The sequence below is a fragment of the Myxine glutinosa genome, chromosome 3 (assembly GCF_964187855.1).
Source record: "Myxine glutinosa chromosome 3, kmMyxGlut1.1, whole genome shotgun sequence".
Taxonomy (NCBI): Eukaryota; Metazoa; Chordata; class Myxini; order Myxiniformes; family Myxinidae; genus Myxine; species Myxine glutinosa.
In genome coordinates, this window is record NC_136263.1 from 156,167,957 (window position 1) to 156,188,730 (window position 20,774).

The 20,774-nt window shown below is 42.2% G+C and overlaps 1 protein-coding gene across 1 annotated transcript in view; it reads right to left on the reverse strand.

Annotated features, from left to right (window-relative positions):
• LOC137424141 (sodium-dependent neutral amino acid transporter B(0)AT2-like) overlaps positions 1 to 20,774 on the reverse strand; it is a 92,744-nt gene that overhangs the window by 52,790 nt on the left and 19,180 nt on the right. The window contains 2 exon segments of the mRNA XM_068111607.2: positions 4,822 to 4,932; positions 19,421 to 19,602. Of these exon segments, the coding sequence (XP_067967708.2) occupies positions 4,822 to 4,932; positions 19,421 to 19,602 (293 nt within the window).

Consider the following 20,774-nt stretch of genomic DNA (forward strand, 5'->3'; position numbering starts at 1 on the left):
CCTGCAAGAGCGGGGGTTGGCCTTGCGGACCCCATGACTTCTCCATTTTGCCCTATTTTATGCATCTCCCCTTGCTAACCCCCTTGCCCGCATTTCTTCTTCGACCATCTTTAGCCAAGTCTTTCTCGGTCTTCACCATCCTCTACTTCCTTGAACATTCATTTCCATCACTCTTCTCAACCAGTCACTTTCATCCTTCCTCAACACATGACCAAACCATCTCAAACTGTTTCTCTTCACAGCATCTATCACAGACTCTATTCCCATCATCTTTCGCAATTCATCATTTGTCTTCCCCTCTCTCAACGATACTCCACACATCCACCGAACCATTCGCATTTCCACCCTTTCCAGCCTTCGTTGCTGCTCTACGTTCATTACCCATGTCTCGCGCCCATAAATCATAACACTTCTCACACATGCAGCATACACCTTTCCCTTCAGCTTCAATGACACTCCCCTCCTCGTCAGCACGCCACTCAGTTCCCGAAACTTCTTCCATGCACATCTCACTTGAGCAACCGTTGCCGAGTCTGATCCACCTTCTCCATTCAGCATGTCTCCTAGGTAACAAAATGTTTTCACACCTTCCAGCTTCACGCCCTCTCCAAGATCCCACTCAACATTTCCTCCATCTGCAGCTCCCTCTGTGCACAACTTACATTTGAATGTAGTTGCCACACTGGTTAATGACCCTCTCAGACCACTACATTTTTGATGAACCCACTCAGCGCACATTGTACATTGAATGGAGTTCACTCCGACACCCTTCCTGCACACAGCACACGGCCACTTCCCAGTTCTTTCCACCTCACCACATGCTTTACCACTTGCCATCACCTTCGTATTTCCGATATTCACCTTCAGACCTTTTGTCTCCATACATTCCTTCCACTTGTTCATCTTCTCCTTCAGTCCATCCATACTTTCTGCAATCAACACCAGATCATCTGCATCCAACAACTCCCACGGTAAACCCTCCTTTACGTTCTGAGCCAGCACCTCCATCACAGCTACAAATAGTAGTGGACTTAGTACCGACCCCTGATGCACCGCCACCTTCACCTCAAACTCACCACTGTTCCCGTCCTTCGTTCTTACAGCTGTGCGCGCTCTTTTGTACATTGCCATCGCTACTCTGATCAACCATTCCTCCACTCCTAACTTCCTCAATGCTAAATATGGAGAAATAGGGATCTTCTTTTTCAGTGTTGTGGTGTTTTCAGAGCTGTGAGGCTCTATATATGCCACGCGCCCAAACATAACAGCAGTGAACAAAGAAGCCTTGAGGTAATCACTAGCTGTGTTTCTCCATAATGTTTTCTATGTTTGATGAAGGATTATCAGTGGATGAATTTCTCTGTAATCCTTTCCAAATTTGAAGATGAAAATAATTATCAAGAGCTGAGTTTCTCTGTAATGTTTTCTGAGTTTGAAGAAGATCTGGGTGGTACATTTTGCCAAACTACATATTCTGCGTTTTTATGTATTCTGTTTGTTTACATCACATTAATGAAATTATGACAAATGAGAACAAAGTTGCGACATTTTGCAACATGAAAAACATCAGATGTATCGTCTCGTCCATTTATATAACTAAAGTGTATTGTTGTAAATTCGATCTGTTGTTCAAATACTTTCTAAAACTAAAACGGCACTCGGTAGAGCACATACCTCCGCCAGGCTGTACAGTTTATATTTTGTATCTACTGATGGGCCGGATCTGGATTCAGACCTGAACGAAAATCTAATCGGCTTGTTCTCGTCACCTAACCATCACGTCCACCAAGTTTAGACACAACTCGTCCACAACTTTTTGAGATATCTTGCTGTGTATCGTTTTTGGCCCGATCTCCTAATGGTGAAGAATCACTTTAAAAATTATACTATCTGGATCCCAATCTGGATCTTCACCACAAGCTAATTGTTTCGTCCTTGTCACATACACGACCTCTCTGCCAAATTTCATCCGAATCCGTGCACAACTTTTTGTTGAGATATCTTGTTCACAGACAGACAAACAAACAGACAAATGAAAAATCATTCATTGAGTGACACTTGGCAAAACTGAACAAAGTAACAAGGCACTCAGTGGAGCATCCTTTTGACCTCAAAAATAATTAGTGGTTGAATTCAGTGACTTGATATGCAAATCGTCTTCAAAGTTTAAGTTAGTCGGATGAAAATTGAAAATTTTGGAAATTCAGCCTATGTTGACCTCAAAATAGTTGGTCGTTGGTTTCAGTAAGCTGATATGAAAATCCTTTTCAAATTTGAAGCCAATCGGATGAAAATTGAGGATTTTAGGAATTTGAAAAAAGTGGTTGACCTTTGGCCTATGTTGACCTTATGACCGATGTTGATCTTTAAAATAGTTGGTGGTTGAATTCAGTTCACTGACATGAAAATCCTATTCAAATTTCAAGTCAATCGGATGAAAATTAAGGATTTTAGAAATTTGAAAAAAGTCGTTGACCTTTGGCCTATGTTGACCCGGTGACCTATGTTGACCTCGAAAATAGTTGTTGGTTGAATTCAGTTCACAGATATGTAAATCCCATTCAAATTTCAAGTGAATGGGATGAAAATTGTGGATTTTAGAAATTTGAAATTGTTGTTGACCTTTCGCCCATGTTGACCTTTTGGCCTACACTGATCTAAAAAATAGTTGGTGGTGGAATTCAGTTCGCCAATATGTAAATCCTATTCAAATTTCAAGTCAATCGGATGAAAATAGATGATTTTAGAAATTCGAAAAAAATGGTTGACCTTTGGCCTATGTTGACCTTTTGACGTTTTGACATCAAAAATATATAGCATTTTGTCAGACCACGAACTCCACCATTTGGGGAAGTTTTGTGAATATCGGTTTCAAATTGTGACCTGTAGGGAAGTATAAGTGAGCGGACAGACAAACACACAAAAAAAACACACAAAAAAAAAAACACACACAAACCGGAGTGATCAATATACTTGCAAAAAAAACAACCATTTTTTGCCAAGTAACAAACAGACAAGGGTGAAAACATAACATCCATCTTTCGGTGGCAGAGGTATTTCTCGGAAAAAAATTCTCGGAAATTGTTCTATTTCTCGTGTACACTCTCGGAATATTGTGTACACTCTCGGAACATCTCGGAAATAGGCTGAAACATAATGGCAGCTATGACCCCCTGCGAGTTGATGTTGAGCTGACTGAGGATAAAGCCTTTCATGAAGGTATGCCGTTATTTCCCTTAAAAAAGATGTTTATATTTATCCAAACACCCAGTTTTCATTCATGCACTCGTTTGTAGTTCCCTTGGTGTGCATGCAAAGTTTGGGGCTGCTTGGTTTCATGGTTTTGGAGTAATCTAGAAGACACCCGACACACTTCCACACACGCCCACACAGACCCACACACGCACACCCACACACACACCCACACACACACACACACACACACACACACACACACACACAACCACACACACACACACACACACACACACACACACACACACATTGCCATTTAACATTATAAATTAGGTATCACTAAATTCCTCTGGAGCGTTAACCCTACCGCTTTTGATTATAATCGATCCCCCTCTGAATGTAACCTAAAACCTTGTTAACTTTCCATACAGCTGCCGAGCACTGTCCTGTCTGTCCCATCCTCCCCATCTCAATATATATGACCACTCCCAGATCCTTGTCCTGTGTTGCACACTACAAAAATTATCCTTGCATTATATAATTCGTATCTCCATTATTCTTACCCACCCGAAGCACATCACATTTCCTCCTGCAAAATTGCATCTGCCAATCCTTTGCCCAATCCATTGAATATCTGTATTTTCCTGAATCTGATCACCCTTCTCTCTGCTATTAGCATGCCTCCAGACTTTGTGTCATCTGCAAATTTAGAATGCCGATTTTAGCCCCACTATCAAAGTCATCGATGTAAATTATGACTAATCATGGTCCCAGTACTAAGCCCTGAGGTACCACTCTACTTTACATCCTCCCAGCAAGACTTTCTCCCAATTACAGCCATTAGGGGCTTCCCATCATTAAGCCAGATTCCAATCCAGTTTGTTGCCCAAACAGCCACTTCGCAAGCCCTCATCTTGGCTAACAACTTCCTATGTGATACCTTATCAAATGCCTTCTGTAAGTCTCGGACTCGAGGTATATTACCTCCACTGCACTACCCTAATTCAGCCAGAAACTGCTTCATAAAAGTCCAATAAATTTGTTAAATTTCACCGATGATTTGAAGAAGGTCAGATTTATTTACTAACATTGATTTACCAACATATTGCTGACCTTGAGTTATTATCACAATTTCAAGGGCAGCATGGACCAGTAATAACACAGCAATAGCAAAATGAGTTGCAAGGGCATAGAAAATATTCAATTTAAGCGCTCTCTTTACAGGTTACTTGCTGGTTTGTTTCATATTCAATATTAACTTATGCACTAGGTTGGCTCTCTACAAAATAAAGAAATTACAAAGAATGAGAAATAGGCAAATAAGCAGATTGACTTATATCTGTCGTGTATTTATGTCCCACGTGGTGAAGTTGCCAATTTAGAAAAAACATCACATTTAAACTTAGCTTTTTATCACATGTTCAGCACCACAGCAGAAAAGCTGTCATAATCACACTGGTCAGCAGCTTTTGCAAGTGGTGATTCAAATCCTGTTCTATTTATTTTCAGGTCAGTCTTTTATTTATTTAATATTTTATGCCAGCTGTCTAGAGCCAGTTGATTATATTTGAACGGCTTAACATAGAAAACGTCCCATGTGCTAAATACAGTCAGCTGAACTCTGACCTTTGGCGTAAACATGTGCTTGATCCCATCGAAAGCACCTTCCAGAAGCAGGCCACGTACCAGGAAGCAGAAGAGCACAACATATGGGAAGAGTGAACTGAAGTACATGACCTGCAATATAAAATTTACATCATATCAAGCCCAAAGAAAATGAAAATGAAAATGAAATTCAAAAATATTTTCTATTTTTGCTATTTAAAGCCAAGGTGAACAATTATGGCTTCAGAAATTCATGGTTTTTTTTGGTTTGTTTGGTTTTTTGGGGTTTTTTTTTGTTTGTTTGTTTGTTGTTTTTGTACACATAATAGAGGCTCGTGAAAGAGCTAACATTTATCACACAAACAAATCAAACAGACAAACAAACAAAGTATATAAAAAGGGGAGCGGGAGACAAGATGGGGAGAGAAGAGGAAGCACGTAAACACAACATTTGAGAGAATGGACATCGGGAATGTGTGGGAGGGAGAGGGCTTGGGGGAAGGCGGCGTGGGAAGGGGGGGGGGGGGGGGTGGGAGAAGTATAAACACAGGGACACCAAGGACTTCCAGGAAAGAAGTTGGTATTTCAAAAAAGTGGATTTTGGGTGAAATTAGCGGGGGTAGAAAAGATCAAGGTTTTGGATGGGGGAAGATAAGAGATGGTGATGAACAGCTGTTTTAAAGACCTGGAGGGAGGAGTGGGATTGAAGAGAGTGGGGGAGTTTGTTCCAGAGGCGGGAGAAAAGAGGAATGAAAGAGTGAAGGTGAGCAGAGAGTCTTGATTTTGGCAGTTTAACCATCAGAGGGTTGCAGGCAGATTTTGTGCGACCTGTAGGAATATTTGGGGGACAGTGCCCAGAGAGAGCTGGAGGAGCAAAGGCCGGAGAGGAGTCGGTAGAAGACAAAGACCACCAGCCTGCCTGCGGTGAGTAAGTGAAAGGCCCTCGGAGGTAGCTTCATCACGGGAGATTCCAATGATTCTGAAAGCTTGGGTTTCAACAGCGTGAAGACGAGCTAGGTCTAGGATGTCTCGGTCTAGACCGAGCTAGGATGTTTACATTAAACTGTTCTGATGACGCTTAGCAGATTCTAACTGCGCAACACGCAAGACTTTGTGAGCTCTGTTGAGAGACAGTGTACTGTAATGAAACTGCAGAGCCTGACTTTTCGGTCATACCTCCACTGTTAAACTGCTTGTTGATGTCAGGAAACGTCAATGCAAAACTAATAATACGGCATTATTAAAGCATGAACAATCACAAACGCAAGTGTTTCATAATTAATTTGATGGTTTAATAAGTCAATACTGGGAAAGGGGGGGGTGCATGACCTGAAGAGAAAAGCTATGTGCATTTGAAGTGAAATGGAATATTTTAATTTCTGAAAGTAAGGCTTTAGTTTCCATTATATATTTATTACTAGCAAAGGGAACCTGGTGTTGGGCTAGCGGCTAGGGTGCCGGCTTAGGATCCTAGGATCCTGGGTTCGAATCCTGGTCGATCGCCAAATTAATGCCAGGGGGGTTGACATAGCCTGTCATGGGGGTTGACATAGCCTGTCATCCTTGACTCAGAGGTCGGCAAATTGTGTACCAGTTCACTGGTAATGCCCTGTTTGTCATAAAAAGGCGACAAAAAGGGTTGGCAGCAGGAAGGGCATCCGGCCGTAAAACATTGCTTCAAAAAGGGGCCCAAAAAAAAACAACAACCACGGTCCCTGAAAAAGGCCAACTCCCGCTTTGCGGGGAAAAATGGCCTCTAAAGATGGTTATTTTTTTTTATAAAGGTACCCAGCGTTGTCCAGAACAAGCAACCGCAACACCGGGTCCCTCCTGCCACCCCTTCCACTCTGCCTCCCCAAGTCGAAAATCCCATATAAATCAATAGAGACCAGTCGTACATTTATATGGGTCTCCATTGAAAATCACGGTTTCTATTGGTTTGTACAGGAACCAGAAGCGTTTCCAGTAAAACCGAACCAGATTCGGTTGAAACCAATGGAAACCATTGCATGCAACTGGTCTGAAACCCAAATAAACCAATAGGAACTTTTAAGTTCGACTGGTCTGAAAACCATAGACCAACCAAAATACTTTAATTATATTTTGTTATAAACAAACACAAAACACACAGTTCCATATAGAATTGAGTTATAGTCATGTTATTTATAACAGGGTTTCCCTGTAGACTCTTTGCTCTAGATGCGAATGCAAGTTGTAGTGCTCATGTTATTCAAGTTATTTACAAAACGGCAGGGCATTTATGGCAGCCATTAAACTGGTTCCATATCTGGAACTGGTCTTCTACTGGTCCAAATGACCTATTGGTATTCTCAATCGACATATGTTTGAAAATTACAAACCCAAACCGTGAATCGAACCCAGGGCCTCTGGTGAACCGTACCAGTGCTCTATTATCTGAGCTAGTCCAGATAGCTCAGATGGCAGAGCGCTGGTATGAGCACTGGTATGGTTCACCAGAGGCCCTGGGTTTAATTTCCAGTTTGCATTTGTAATTTTCCCACATAAGTCAATTGATTATCTATCTATAATTCCAGTAATCTCTGTGTGTGTGTGTGTCTGTGTGTGTGTGTGTGTGTGTGTGTGTGTGTGTGTGTGTGTGTTTGTCTGTGACCGCTGTTTCTCGACAACCACGGGTCCGATATACTTGAAACTTGCCAGGTATATTGCTGGGGACCTGAGGATGTGCCTTTTCAAGGTTTCATATTAATCGGAGAAGTAGTTACCGAGCTATGGCGATTTAGCCATTCGCCGTTCGCTTTGGCTTTGCGAATGGACCGAACCATTTCATGTAAATAGAGGGGGGGGTTCTGTGGTCGTTGCGAATGGACCAAACCATTTCATGTAAATAGAGGGGGGGGGGTTCTGTGGTCGTTACTGCCACGTGGTTACAAAGTTTTTTTTTGTTGTTGTTGTTTGCACGCATGTTTTTTTGCACGCACGTACGGGCACCCACGTACGGGCACGTCCTAGTCTATCTATAATTCCAGTAATCTCTGTGTGTGTGTGTGTTTGTCTGTGTGTTTGTCTGTGTGTCTGTGACCGCTGTTTCTCGACAACCACGGGTCCGATATACTTTAAACTTGCCAGGTATATTGCTGGGGACCCGAGGATGTGCCTTTTCAAGGTTTCATATTAATCGGACAAGTAGTTACCGAGCTATGGCGATTTCTTTACCAAACTCCGCAAGCCGTTCGCTTTGGACCAAACCATTTCATGTAAATAGAGGGGGGGGATTGTCACCGTACTCGCAAGCCGTTCGCTTTGGCTTTGCGAATGGACCAAACCATTTCATGTAAATAGAGGGGGGGGGGGGGATTGTCACCGTACTCGCAAGCCGTTCGCTTTGGCTTTGCGAATGGACCAAACCATTTCATGTAAATAGAGGGGGGGGATTGTCACCGTACTCGCAAGCCGTTCGCTTTGGCTTTGCGAATGGACCAAACCATTTCATGTAAATAGAGGGGGGGGATATAATTTTAGATATATATATAGTACGGGCATGCCCTAGTATTTACAATCCTGTTAATTTATATATTGGTGTTCTATTGGTCTCCTACTGGTCCCATTGAACTGTTGGATTTTTATTGGTATTTTCTACTGGTCCAGTATAGCACTTTCTTGAAACTAGTAGATTCCACTGGTTCAATTTCCTATGGTGTTTTTATGGGATTTGGCCAATTGGTTTTCTCTGGGATTTTCAACCTGGGTCCTACCACTCCCTCCTTCCAGACTCCCACCTCACCACTTCCCCTCACTCCTCACACTTCCACTCTTTCCCTCCCTCTTCCCATCTCCACCTTCCCCTTCCTCCTCTCGCAAAGGTGCGTGGTGTTGCCCAGGATCTAATATACATCTATTGGACTACCACAATTAAGCACATATTTAGAGACAAACATTTTATTTATGAAGCTGCAAGATATTGAACAATAATATCAACAAAATTGAACATATCATTGCAATGCTTTTGGATAGACAATATTGAATGTTTTTCCACCAAGAGCCAGTACATGTATACAGATAAAAATCGCTTGTTTTTAATTTTTCACAGGGTGTACATATGGAAAGATTAGCTAAGGTAGTAACCTTTTTCTACAAATCGTAATTTCACACTTGAGAATTATGTTGTTTGATGACCAGTAAAAGTAACTTTAAATCGATGTATATATTGTTTTTGTAGTATTTTTGGTTTTTGAATAATTAGCTATGACCATATTGTCCGGTGTAATAACTGTGCTTTTTATCGGCCATACAAGGTTAAAAGTTGGGGGTGCGGTTAATACACAGATATAGAAAAAAAATCAGTCTTAAAAACAATCCTAACCCCGACAACCAACATGTCATCATGTTTCTGTCAATTCTGATTGATTGACAAACACAAGTGAGGAATGATTGATGGGAATACCCACCCGGTCTCCAGGGTCAGGTTTGCAATGGCTCCAATTGTGCCTCGGCGCCAAGCTCACATTCGGAAGGGGCCCATAATGACCAAGATAGATTTTTTTAAAGTGCCCACATTGCGAGACGTTTAAATAAAGAATATGTATGGACTTTAATGCTACTTTTAAAACATAGGGGCAATATCTCTGGCACTTACCTGGTTGAATAAACAGTATACTGCACTGACTAAAGGTATTTTAAACGAATTTCAATGCTTGCTAGAAGACAAGGCAGCATGTAGAATCATACTAACATAATCATAAAACTTTAAACAAACAAACAAAAAAATACCTATTTTGTGGGGCAACACCTACTCCACCCCCACCCACCCATCTTGTATACCTCCTCAGACCCCAATTTTTCTAATGCCTTGAACAAACATTGGTACATCACGGGTGATGAAGGTTGTGGTGAAGTTTCATCGATAGAGTGTGTGTAGTTTCAGAGAAAAAAGCAAATTCCTATTTTGGGGGGTTAAACCTGGATACACTTTGACCCCCGGTAAACCCCCTTAGACATTGGTTTTTAAATGCCGTGACAAACTTTAGTCACAACACAACAATATCTTTTGTGCCAAATTTGGTCACAATCCCATCAGCGGTTTCGGAGAAAAAGTTTCAATTGTTTAAGGACGGACTGACGGACAGACGGACGGACAGACGCGCTATTGCATAAGCTCCCCTGAACTTTATTCCAGGTGAGCTAAAAATGAGGATTAAGGGAGCACACCCCTAACCTCTGCCTCTTATAATGGGAAATTCGTTTTAATTTACACGTTTTTAATTTACAACACTTGCTCTCAGGCTGAAGACGAGGAGCTTAGCTAAGGATGATGGCATTGGGGACTTCCAGATCAGCCCGTCACGGGCCTACAGGTTCATGGAACGCCATGATCTGTCGGTTCGACATCTGCACACACATCTCCCAACATGTACCGGATGACACGGCTGATAAGACTATGCACTTCCAGGCCTACATCATCAAGCTTCGCCGGGAGCATGAATTATATTTTTTAGGGTGAAAACAGGGGTGCGGTTAATACACGGTCACAGTTAATACAACGAAAAATACGGTAGTACATTTCAGAGGTCACGTGACTCCTTATTCGCCGATCTTACCGATCGTTGTAATATCCTAATTACTCCCGACAAGGAGTAATGCATTCGCTCGTGTCCGTCCGTGTGTGTGTGTGTGTGTGTGTGTGTGTGTGTGTGTGTGTGTGTGTGTGAGAGTGTGTGTGTGTGTGTGTGTGTGTGTGTGTGTGTGTGTGTGTGTGTGTGTGTGTGTGTGTGTGTGTGTGTGTGTGTGTGTGTGTGTGTGTGAGAGAGAGAGTGTGTGTGTGTGTGTGTGTGTTTGTGAACAAGATATCTGGAAAAGTTCTGAACGGATTTGGATGAAAGTTGGTGGGATGATTGCTCTTGGGATAAGGAAGAATTGATTAGTTTTTGGTGAAGCTCAGGATATTATTCCGGATCCAGGAAATTTTTTTGGGAATTTTTGGGGGAATTTTTTTTTCTGTTTTCTTTAAAAACCATTTTCTCTGCAATAATTGGACCGATTGAGAGCAAATTTTCACCACAGGAGGGACTCGTTCTGTAGAATATTTTAATGGTAATTATGACGTCACAGGTCACGTGGTTCGGCCGCCATATTGTTTTGAGTGAAAAACACTAAAATCCAATTTTCTCCAAAACGCCTGAACAGATCGAGGCCAAACTTTGCTGGCAGAATCGCATATCCATGACGAACAAAAGAGTCAGCGAGCTTGACGTCATGCATCACATAATTTCAGAGTTATGACGTTTTTAAGCACAAACATTTAAAACCTAGCTCCTCCCTCATTTGTGATCCAATCGAGGGGAACTTCACAGATCCGTTCAGCATTAAAGTCTACTAAAACGTCCATTTGGAATTTGCGATAGGTCACGTGGTTTGGCAGACATCGTTAATTAAACGCAAATAATAAAAACATTTATATCTCTTGAACCACTTCATTGATCGACGTGAAACTTCATACTGTAGTAGAAGTCATGAAGAGTAACAAGTGTGCAACATTTGAAGATGATTGGATGTACGGTCTGGAAGCTAGAAGTTGTTATTGCGTGAAGATTGCGTGAAGATTGCGTTATTGCGTGAAGAAGTTGTTATCACTTCCTCTCTCATCGTAGTCAATGTGTGGCCCTGAATGGGTTTCTCTCATCTCCTCTTCCTGTTCAGGCTGGAGTTCCCCAAGGCAGTGTTCTGGGCCCTGTGCTTTTTCTGGTCTTCATCAATGATCTCTCTGACTCTCTTGAAAATCCTCTCTATCTCTTTGCTGATGACTCCACTCTCTGCCGCTCCATTCCTCATCCCTCAGATCGGCAGTCTGCAGCCTCCTCACTCTCTGCAGACCTGGACAAAATCACAGACTGGGCAAACAAGTGGAACATGTCTTTCAATCCTGACAAATCTCACACTCTTACGATGTCTCTCCGAAAAGACCGACTGGACAACCCTCCCATCTACTTTCTGAATAATCCTCTCCAAGAAGTTCTGTCACTCAAGCTTTTGGGTCTCACTATCTGCCATGATCTTTCTTGGGAAAACCACATTTCCAAGCTGGCCTCCAAAGCCAGTCGCCGACTGGGCATCCTCCGTCGTGCGAAGTCCTTCCTTGGCACACCTGAGCTCCTCACCACATACAAGGCTTTCATCCGCAGCTCAATGGAATACTGCTCTCCCCTCTGGTCTGGTGCTCCTGCCTCACACCTAGCCCGTCTTCACGCTGTTGAAACCAAAGTGTTCAGAATCATTGGAATCTCCCGCAATGATGCTATCTCTGAGGGCCTTTCACTTACTCACCGCAGGCAGGTTGGTGGTCTTTCCCTCTTCTACCGACTCCTCTCCGGCCTTGCTCCCCCAGCTCTCTGGGATCTGTCCCCCAAATATTCCTGCAGTTCGCACAAGATCTGCCTGCAACCCTCTTATGGTTAAACTGCCAAAATCAAGACTCTCTGCTCACCTTCACTCCTTCATTCATCTTTTCTCCCGCCTCTGGAACAAACTCCCTCACTCTCTTTAATCCCACTCCTCCCTCCAGGTCTTTAAAATGGCTGTTCACCACCATCTCTTATCTTCCCCAATCCAAAACCTTGATCTTTTCTATCCCCGCTAATTTCACCCCAAATCCACTTTTTTGAGGTGACTTTTGTCTTCTTTCCTGGAAGTCCTTGGTGTCGTTTCGTTTTATACCTATCCTGCCTCTCCCCAGGCCCTCTCCCTCCCACACATCTCCCGATGTCCCTGCTCTCAAATGTTGTGTTTGTGTGCTTCCTCCCCTTCTCTCTCCATCTTGTCAACCACTCCCCTTTTTATATACTTTGAGTGCTTGTTTGTTTGATTTGTTTGTTTGATAAATGTTAGCTCTTTCACGAGCCTCGACTCTGTATACAAAAAAAGAAAAAAAGAAAAAAAGAAAGAAGAAGAAGAGTCTTCGACTGTGGACGATTAATTTATTTATCACAGATACAGACTTGCAGGCATCGTTTGACACAATCTCCCGGGTTAATTTGAACCTCAAATAAAATTATAATTCCAGATTTGTCAATGGCTGAGGTATATTAACAAACGAATAAAACAGATTTGGAAAAATTCCAACTTTTTAAAAAAAGATCGCATATTCCCCCACTGTTGTGAGAGGCTGAAGAAGAAGAAACCTCGCATGGGCTTCCCAGGCCAAATAAATAATTCTGGCTCTGCGATTTTCAGGTTTATTACTCCCGCCATGGAGTAACGCATTCGATTGTGTCCGTCCGTGTGTGTGTGTGTTTGTATGTTCGTGTGTTCGTGTGTTTTTGAACAAGATATCTGGAAAAGTTCTGAACGGATTTGGATGAAAGTTGGTGGGATGATTGCACTTGGGATAAGGAAGAATTGATTAGTTTTTGGTGAAGCTCAGGATATTATTCCAGATCCAGGAATTTTTTTGGGGAATTGTTTTGGGAACGATTATTTTTCTGTTTTACTGCATTAAATCTTTTATTCTTATTCTTAAATGATGTTTTTCTCCTCTAATTCCGAGATATATCAAAATAAATTCGCTGACAGTTAGGGCCTACTTTCTTTTTCATTTATTGTTTTGGGGAGAGGGGATGTTAAACAAAACGTATTATTCCAACTAAACCCACGGCGGGAGTATGAGCTCCACTGAGTGGCGTTCGAGTTACCAGTTATTTTTTACCTCCGCCACCAAAGGTGGATGGAGGTTATGTTTTCACCCCTGTCTGTCCGTTTGTGAAAAAGATAGCTCAAAAAGTCGTGGACGGATTCGGACGAAGTTTAGCAGAGATGTAGCGTATGTGACAAGGACTAAATGGTTAGATTTTGGTTAAGATCCGGATTCGGATATGAGATTTTTTCTTTTTTAAAGTGATTCTTCACCATTGGGAGATCATGTCAAAAACTATACATAGCAGGATATCTCAAAATGTTATGGATGGATTTGGTGGAAACTTGTTGAACAGTTTGTGTGTGTGACAAGGAAGAATTGATTCAATTTTGATGAAGATCCGGATCCGGCTAGTATAATTTTTTAAGTGATTCTTCACCATTGAGTGATATGGCCAACCAGGCAGAGGTATGCTCTCTATTGAATGCCGTTCTAGTTGTCTCTGTGACCCTGAGAGGTATTCCAGCGATAGTTATGTTGCTCCTGGTAGGGCCACTAAATCCAGACAAAGGTGTGTGTGTGTTGAACTTACCTCATTCCCATTTCCAGACTTATCTCATTTCCAGATTAGTCATCCTGATAAAGACGATTGAAAGATGACAACGGAAACAACCAATGTGGAGTAATTCTCTATCCCAGTAGGTTGCCGTTCCTTTGGAATAATGATGTTGTCTCAAAGGTTAGCAAGAGCTGCAACTGAAAGCAGCATGAGCCTCACAACTGGTTATGGCAGGAATTTGAAATTTGCCAAGGATGCCAGCGCCAGCAATAACCGCTCTCCTCTTTATTTGAGAGACAAAATGGAAATAGTTAATGTCCACCAATCATCGATGCTTCAGAGGCGTCCATGGCTGAACTTCCCATCTAGCATGTGGTGCAATCATTGATGCAATGCCCCATGTATGAAGCAAAAGTATGATCGTTTATCGTCAAGCTAACCATCTAACCCAAAATAGACAGAGACCACGGCACATCACGACCTCTGCACCATCTATTTGGAAGGGGAGAGACCAGTTGTCCTCCAAGTTGGGTTAGGGTTAGCATGAGGCTAACAACGTCTTCCTATGAAGGTTAAAGGTTGTAGTGGTTTAATTACCAAAGTTATAGCTCTGAGTGATATCTTTACCCTTTCCACCCACATCGATCAAAAGAAGGTTGCAAGCATCTGTTCTGTTGGTTTATACATATCATCAAGCTAGTCTTTTGCATGATATGGCCCTACACCTTCACTTCCCACTGTTTTTTTTTTATCTCCAGAGTCAGACTTTCTTAAGGGTACAGGTTAAAACATGCAACAGCTCAAGGTCACCTTATAGTCCAGAATCCAAACTTAATGGTATTACGCTGAGAGGCTGATCAATCAGCCTGTGTGGCGTGTGGCTTTCCTGCCATGGACATGAACGGTGGCCCCTGCAGCAGTCTCCATTTACCTTCCCTTGGCTGTCAGAGAGCCATTGTCATGAATGTGGTTTCATCCGTTTTTTCCTTATCTCATTAGAGATCTCGGGAATAGATGGTTTCCAGACTAGGATGTACTTTCTCTGCTGTTCTACCATGGCTGTTAAATCAAGAGCAAAACCATCTAAATCTGTTCATAAAAACATCCTTTACCTTGACTTGCTAAACCTCTACACATCTGTTTCACTATTATTGGGGTCTTTCTCACTTTACCTTCATCCAGTTCTTCTACCAGCACCATATAGCCTGATCTTATTAGTCCCGACCAGTTTCACAGGAGCAGAGTATAGGTTTGCTCTCCGTCTGTCTGTCCGTCTGTTCCCCCATCCCACCTGGGGTTTTCCAGACTTTCCGCCCTTAACCCTTAACATATTATCGTGTCCCCGGGGTTAAGACCCCAAGAAGACGAAAGAGCGAAACGATATTTAACTCCGAGGCATATACCCAACTTGGTGACAGTTGGGTATATGCCTCGGAGTTGGGTAACAAGTGACACGCACGGGAAGGTTCGAAGTCTTACCTGATCGGGAACACACACAGGGGTAATTCAAACCCACAAACAAAGAAATGAACCAGGACGAGAAAAGTAAAATTCACAAATATTGAATTTATTAAAAGTAATTGTAACCCAAATAAAATGAATGTGAGGTAAAAACGATTTCCTAACTTGAGATGTCTCCATCGGACTCGTATACAAAAAGGGGAAAACGAAAGTAACAGAAAATAAATAATGCTTTGGTAATCCGCCGGCACTCAGGTTTGCGTCCCCAAATGGCTGGTAAAGCTTGCCGGTCGCTCGTCGCTTCCAAACCACCGTGCGGGAAACGCACAAAATGGTGCGGTGTCGCGCTCCTCAAACTCCAGAGGAAACACGATGCGGACCCAGTCCACCACCGACGTTGATCTTGTGCCTTGTAGTTCCGACGGTCCCAAACCACTGTTTCTCACCAGCTCTTTCCCAAGAGTGCACACGAACCAAAGACCACACGCCCGCGACCAAGCCGGAACAAGGAGGAAATGCGGCTGCCCACTATCAAAGCCAGGACCAGAAGAGCAAGATGGCGCGACTGCTTCTCTTTTACTTCAGCTCTCGAATCTTCCATGCTGACATCACACTCTCCCCAATCACCGAGCTCTACTCAATCATCCCATCGCGCCTCCACCAATCACAAAGGCTGGAGCATGGCCTCCTCGCCACGAGTCATCGGGGGCAGAGTCCAACCTCTGTTCAGGAATGTTCGGATGACGTCGGCGGCCGTGAGGCAGAATTTACGTGCCGTGCCGATTGGCAAATGCGCCGGCTTTGTCGGACCTGGCAGCGTGGTGAGCGAATGAGTCCATTTGTTATAGTTGTTGTTTTGCAGGATTTTTAATTGTAATAAAGACGGAGGGAAGATCACAGGGGCAAATTACACACTGGGGAATTAATCTTTAAGCCCTAGAATTTAAGCCCTTTAAGCCCCAGAAACATGCAAACTCTCTTACCCGGACAGATGACCTACTTATGTATATCGAGATGGGTTCTTCGTGGCGTATGGAGCATTCTAATCTACAGGATTCTATCTCAAATAAGGTATTTCATTTTTTAACCCCTCCACCCAAAAACGTAACAATATTCAGATTAAACTTGGTACATGGTGAAATGATTAGATTTTTGTGAAGATCTGGATTCGGATCCGGCTACTTGAATTTTATTAATGATTCTTCACCATTGAGTGATATGGCCAAAAACGAGGTGTAGATCAGGGTATGAAAGATTGGACCTAGGTGATTCCTGTGATTGATTTTGATTAAATGTGATTCTGTATTGTGATTTTCTGGTCTACTCGGGGTACAAAACGTGAACTGTTCATCAGGCGGAGGTATACTCTCTACTGAGGATCGTTCTAGTTCACATCTGATACCATATTTGACAATCAGAGCTTACAATCTCAGCAATTACTCATATATATGCATCTGGGTTGAAATCTGAAAAAAAATGAGCTTTTTCTGAAGCATTGTATTATGGATCTACCTTCGGAGATGGCGACAGGTGTTGGCAGGTGTGTTTACAAGTTATGACTTGTGAGAAAATGACAGTTTAAAAGCCTAGTAAGGTGCATCATGGTAAAAAAAAAAGTGATCCTATAAGGTTTCGTCAGGATTAATCTTGGGAGCTCAGAGGAGTAGGGAAAAATCGCATCATATAGTGCATACAATTGTTCCAAGCTCATAATTTAAAAACTATAGCACCTACAAAATATATGTATACAGTGATTCCTAGGTATGAATATCAGACATTCAATGATATGAGTGAGGAAAGTGCAAAAATACATTTTGAGCGCTTTATCATACAGAAACCGTTGTGGCCTGTTCCAAGTCATTGTTTAGCAGGCCCAAAACAAAATGGTGGCTTCAGACCCCTGAAGGTGACAGCGGGCTGACCAAGATGACATGCAACCATCTTGGTAAGGCTTTTTATTTTTGATGATTCACAAGGGATGTTTTAATTTACCCAAATATCCACTTTGAATTCATGCACACCCATGGCGTTCTCTTGGTATGCATGCAAAGTTTTGGGCCGCTAGGTTTAATGGTTTTAGAGTTATGGAGGAGACACACTGACATGCTCACACATACATAATACATACATAATACATACATACATACATGCATGCATGCATACATACTTTCTCTTTTATTATTGTGGATACATTGTTTGAATGGTCAGAACAAATTGCAAACTAGATGGTATTCATAGAATACTTACCCTGCGCAGTCAGCTTGGTGTGAGCCAACTCTTCTGTTCTTGAACGTTTCTATTTTTTTTGATCCAATATCGCTGTCAGACCACGTGAGCGATGACATCATAAATTTATATTCTCTAAATAATTGTTGCATAGATCATGCTCAATAAATTTCCAACTGATCAGACTAAGCGTTGTCCCTGTCGAATTATGACATCATAATTATGGCACCAATGACGTCATCGTTAACAACACCTATTCCCCATATGGAGTTATTTACAATGAGCCACGTTTCAATTTTTGCCATAGAGGGGTTTTGGAGATATATAGGTGCAACGTTTTTCGGTTTTTCCAAGATGGCGCCTGTACCACATGACCTATGACGTCATAATTATCAATCAAATATTCTAAAGGAGGAGGCACTCCGATGGTGAAAATTTCGTGTCCATCAGACCAACAGTTGCTGAAAACAAATTAATAATGATCGGATGGATAAGTGTTGTATTTGTCGAATTGATAGTGAAGGCACCGATGACACCATCCTTTACTTATGTTATTCCCCATGGGGAGTCGGTGACAACGAGCACCAGGTCTCAATTTTTTCCATGGAGTGGTTTCAGAGATATAGGGGTGCGAAGTTTTTCCAAGATGGCGCCTGTACCACGTGACCTATGACATCATAATAATCATTTAAATATTCTCCAGGAGGAGACCCTTCTATGGTGAAAATTTCGTGTCAATCGGACCAATAATTACAGAGAAAAAAATCCATACTGATCAAATCAAGCGTTGTACTTGTCGAATTATGACGTCATAATTAAAGTACCAATGACATCATCATTAACATATCTTGTTCCCCAAGCAGAGAGCTTGACAATGAGCCATGTTTCAATTTTTTCCATGGAGTGGTTTTGGAGATATGGAGGTGCAACCTTTTTTCGATTTTTCCAAGATGGCGCCTGTACCAGGTAACATATGACGTCGTAATTATCATTTTAAAAATTCCACAGGAGGAGTCGCTCATATTCTGACAATTTCGTGCCAATCGGACTAACAGTTCCAGGGGAAATTTTGTTTTATTCATACTGATCAGATCAAGCGTTGTACTTGTCGAATTATGACGTCATAATTAAGGCACCAATGACATCATCATCAACATATCTTATTCCCCATGGTGAGTACTTGACAATGAGCCATGTTTCCATTTTTTCCATTGAGTGGTTTGGGAGAGATGTTTGGGTATTGGGCGTATTTGGGTATTGTTTGGGTTTGGGGTAACGTTTTTCCAAGATGGCGCCTGTACCACCTGACATATGACGTCATAATATTCACTAAAATATTCTACAGGAGGAGGCCCTCCTATGGTGGAAATTTTATGTCAATCGGACCAACAGTTGCCGAGAAAATGAATATTTAAAATGCAGACACGGCACATACTTTACTTTACTGAAATGCAGACACGTATGTATGTACGTAACTGAATGCTTAACCCAGAATTTCGCTTCGCGAGCGCAGGGTAACAAGCTTTTATGCTTTCTTTACCATCTGAGAGATGTCAGATACAACTCAGAAATTATTGAGACACAATGACATTGACAATTGTTGCAATGAGAAAAGAGAAGTATGATAAGTGCAAATCTTGTTGGGGATCATACTTTGTTTCAAAAATCACATCTCTAAAAATGCAGGTGCATCTAGAGTGAAGGAGCATGGCCTTGAGAACATCTGCATGGTGGCTCCCAAAAAAAATTAAAAACGAAAAAAATCTCACCTTTCCTGATGACTGAATACCACGGATCATGGCAAGTCCTACAACAAGCCATGCGAGAAGCAGGCAAAGTGTCACACGCCAGTTCAGATCTCCTCCTTCTGAGATAGAGTTGGAGATGTCCAGGGTTTCCCGATACCAGAAGTATGTTGTTGCAGAACTTTTCTGGCACTCTGGTTCCACAACTGTAATCAATATATTGCACTACATCAATATTGCCACTACGTCAACACTCAAGATAGAAAGAAAGTAATTTTCAGAATGTAGACTACTTGGCAAAGAATGTCACAAATGCTACTGTAAGCAAAGCCTCATCAGCAATTGCTCATAAAAATAATTGCACCCATGTCCAAAGGGAGTAATTCAGCTTGGAATTTTTTATATGAAATAGGCAAAGCCTAGAGACAAACGAAAACCTTTAGAATTACCCTTTATAACCCTCTAAAATTACCCTTTAGAACCATTTAGAATTACCCTTTAGAATTACACTTTAGAACCCTTTAGAATTAAACACGCTAGGTTATGAGGTTCTTCTTCTTCATTTTTGAAGGATGGATGGACGGATGGAAGGAAGGACACAGTCAAATATTGAAGCGGATTCACCACTTAAAAAGTAAAACTACCTAATGCAGTTGTAGGCACATAAGATAAGTAGACATACAAAAGTATCTCCGTGCTTTCAACAACAACAAAAATTCATCCCATCCCATGATGGTCTCCATATGTCCAATTTGGGAATTTTTAGAGTACAGTTTTCAGAGATTGTCTATTCACAACAATCATGTCTCCTACATGCCCCTAATAGGGTGTCAACCCCTCCCCTTCTCCCCCCAAATCAGTACTCTCACATACATCTCCGCCAAGCCTGTGTCCCCATCCCTTCTATGTGTCTCCCACTTCAGCATCCCTCCACTTTATGTCCCCACGTTCTGTATCACTCCTCAACATACCCCTCAAAGCTTCCAACTTGTCCCACCACACTCAGCTGCCACAATATGCCACACTCTCCCAGCTTACACCCATCCCATTTTCTCACCAGCCAGGGCATTTTGTCAAAGGACTTCTGCGACTCCATAGGACGAACTCAATCTGTAAACTTCCTGACCAGGATTTTACCCAATGGCAAATCCTCCCATCTTGACTTGGTGATGACAAACCCCCCCGCAAATGTCTCCTGCTCTTGCTCTGCTCCAATTAGTTCATCTGTTCATAAGCTTGTAAGAGTCAACATCTCTGTGGATATTCTCAGAGAACTGCCTCAGTGCCGGCGAGTCCTCAAGTTCACGAAGACAGATTGGCAAGGACTGCAAGCAGCCATCTCTCTTCAGGACTGGTCTCCTATATCTACAGCTCCTGA